This window comes from Oratosquilla oratoria, chromosome 41 (genome assembly GCF_046742065.1).
Source record: "Oratosquilla oratoria isolate Oo_2021 chromosome 41, ASM4674206v1, whole genome shotgun sequence".
Classification (NCBI taxonomy): Eukaryota; Metazoa; Arthropoda; class Malacostraca; order Stomatopoda; family Squillidae; genus Oratosquilla; species Oratosquilla oratoria.
Genome location: NC_134817.1, coordinates 12514139 through 12515137, shown reverse-complemented (window position 1 = coordinate 12515137; position 999 = coordinate 12514139). Strand labels below are relative to the sequence as shown.

At 45.1% G+C, this 999-nt stretch overlaps 1 protein-coding gene across 1 annotated transcript in view; it reads left to right on the top strand.

Moving 5' to 3' along the window:
* The window catches only part of LOC143021272 (uncharacterized), a 136471-nt gene extending 135765 nt beyond the window's left edge, over window positions 1-706 (top strand). Inside the window, exon 2 of the mRNA XM_076178675.1 lies at window positions 305-706. Coding sequence (XP_076034790.1) covers window positions 305-330 — 26 coding nt within the window. The 3' untranslated portion in view covers window positions 331-706. The remainder of the gene's footprint in view (window positions 1-304) is intronic.
* Window positions 707-999: the final 293 nt, after the last annotated feature.

Below are 999 nucleotides of genomic sequence, written 5' to 3'. Positions count from 1 at the left end.
ATGGAGGAGAAATAAGGAAGGATGAGGTGAAGGCAGTTGTAAAGTTGATGAAAGCAGGTAAGGCACCTGGTCTGGATGGATGTCATGCAGAATGTCTGAAAAAGGGAGGTTCAGTGATGGTAGACTGGTTGGTGAGGTTATTTAATGTTTGCTGGAGAGAGGGTAGAGTACCGGAGGACTGGAGAAGTGCCTGTATAGTTCCTCTTTACAAGGGAAAAGGGGACAAGTGTGAATGTAGTAATTTCAGAGGGATTAGCCTGTTGAGTGTAGTAGGGAAGGCTTATGGGAGGATCTTAATTTAGAGGATTAGGAGAGGAACAGAAGGAGTAATTGGTGAGGAACAGTGTGGATTTAGGACGGGTAGAGGTTGTGTAGATCAGATCTTTGTGGTAAGACAGATATGTGAGAAAGCTATAGGAAAGGGGAAGGATGTTTTTTGGGCTTTTATGGATCTGGAAAAGGCTTATGATAGGGTAGACAGAAAGGCACTTTGGGAGGTTATGCAGATATATGGGATAGGAGGAAAGCTTTTGGGAGCTGTCAAGAGTTTTTATGAGAGTAGTAGAGCATGTGTTAGGATTAGAAATGGAGAGAGTGAGTGGTTTGAAGTAAAGGTGGGACTTCGTCAAGGATGCGTTATGTCGCCCTGGCTGTTCAACTTATACATGGATGGGGTGGTGCGAGAGGTGAATGCTAGGGTAGTGAGTCAGGGATTGGAGATGGTTAAAGAAAATGGAGAAAAGTGGGAGGTGAGCCAGCTGTTGTTTGCGGACGACACTGCGCTTGTGCAGGGTCAGAGGAGGGATTGAGGAAGCTGGTGGCAGAGTTTGGGAGAGTATGTGATAGAAGAAAGCTAAAGATAAATGTAGGTAAAAGTAAGGTGATGAGATGTACAAGGGGTGAAAGTGGCAGTAGACTGGAAGTGAACATTAAGGGAGAGCGACTGGAGGAAGTGGATAGTTTTAGATACTTGGGTGCAAGTGTAGCAGGAAAAGGTGG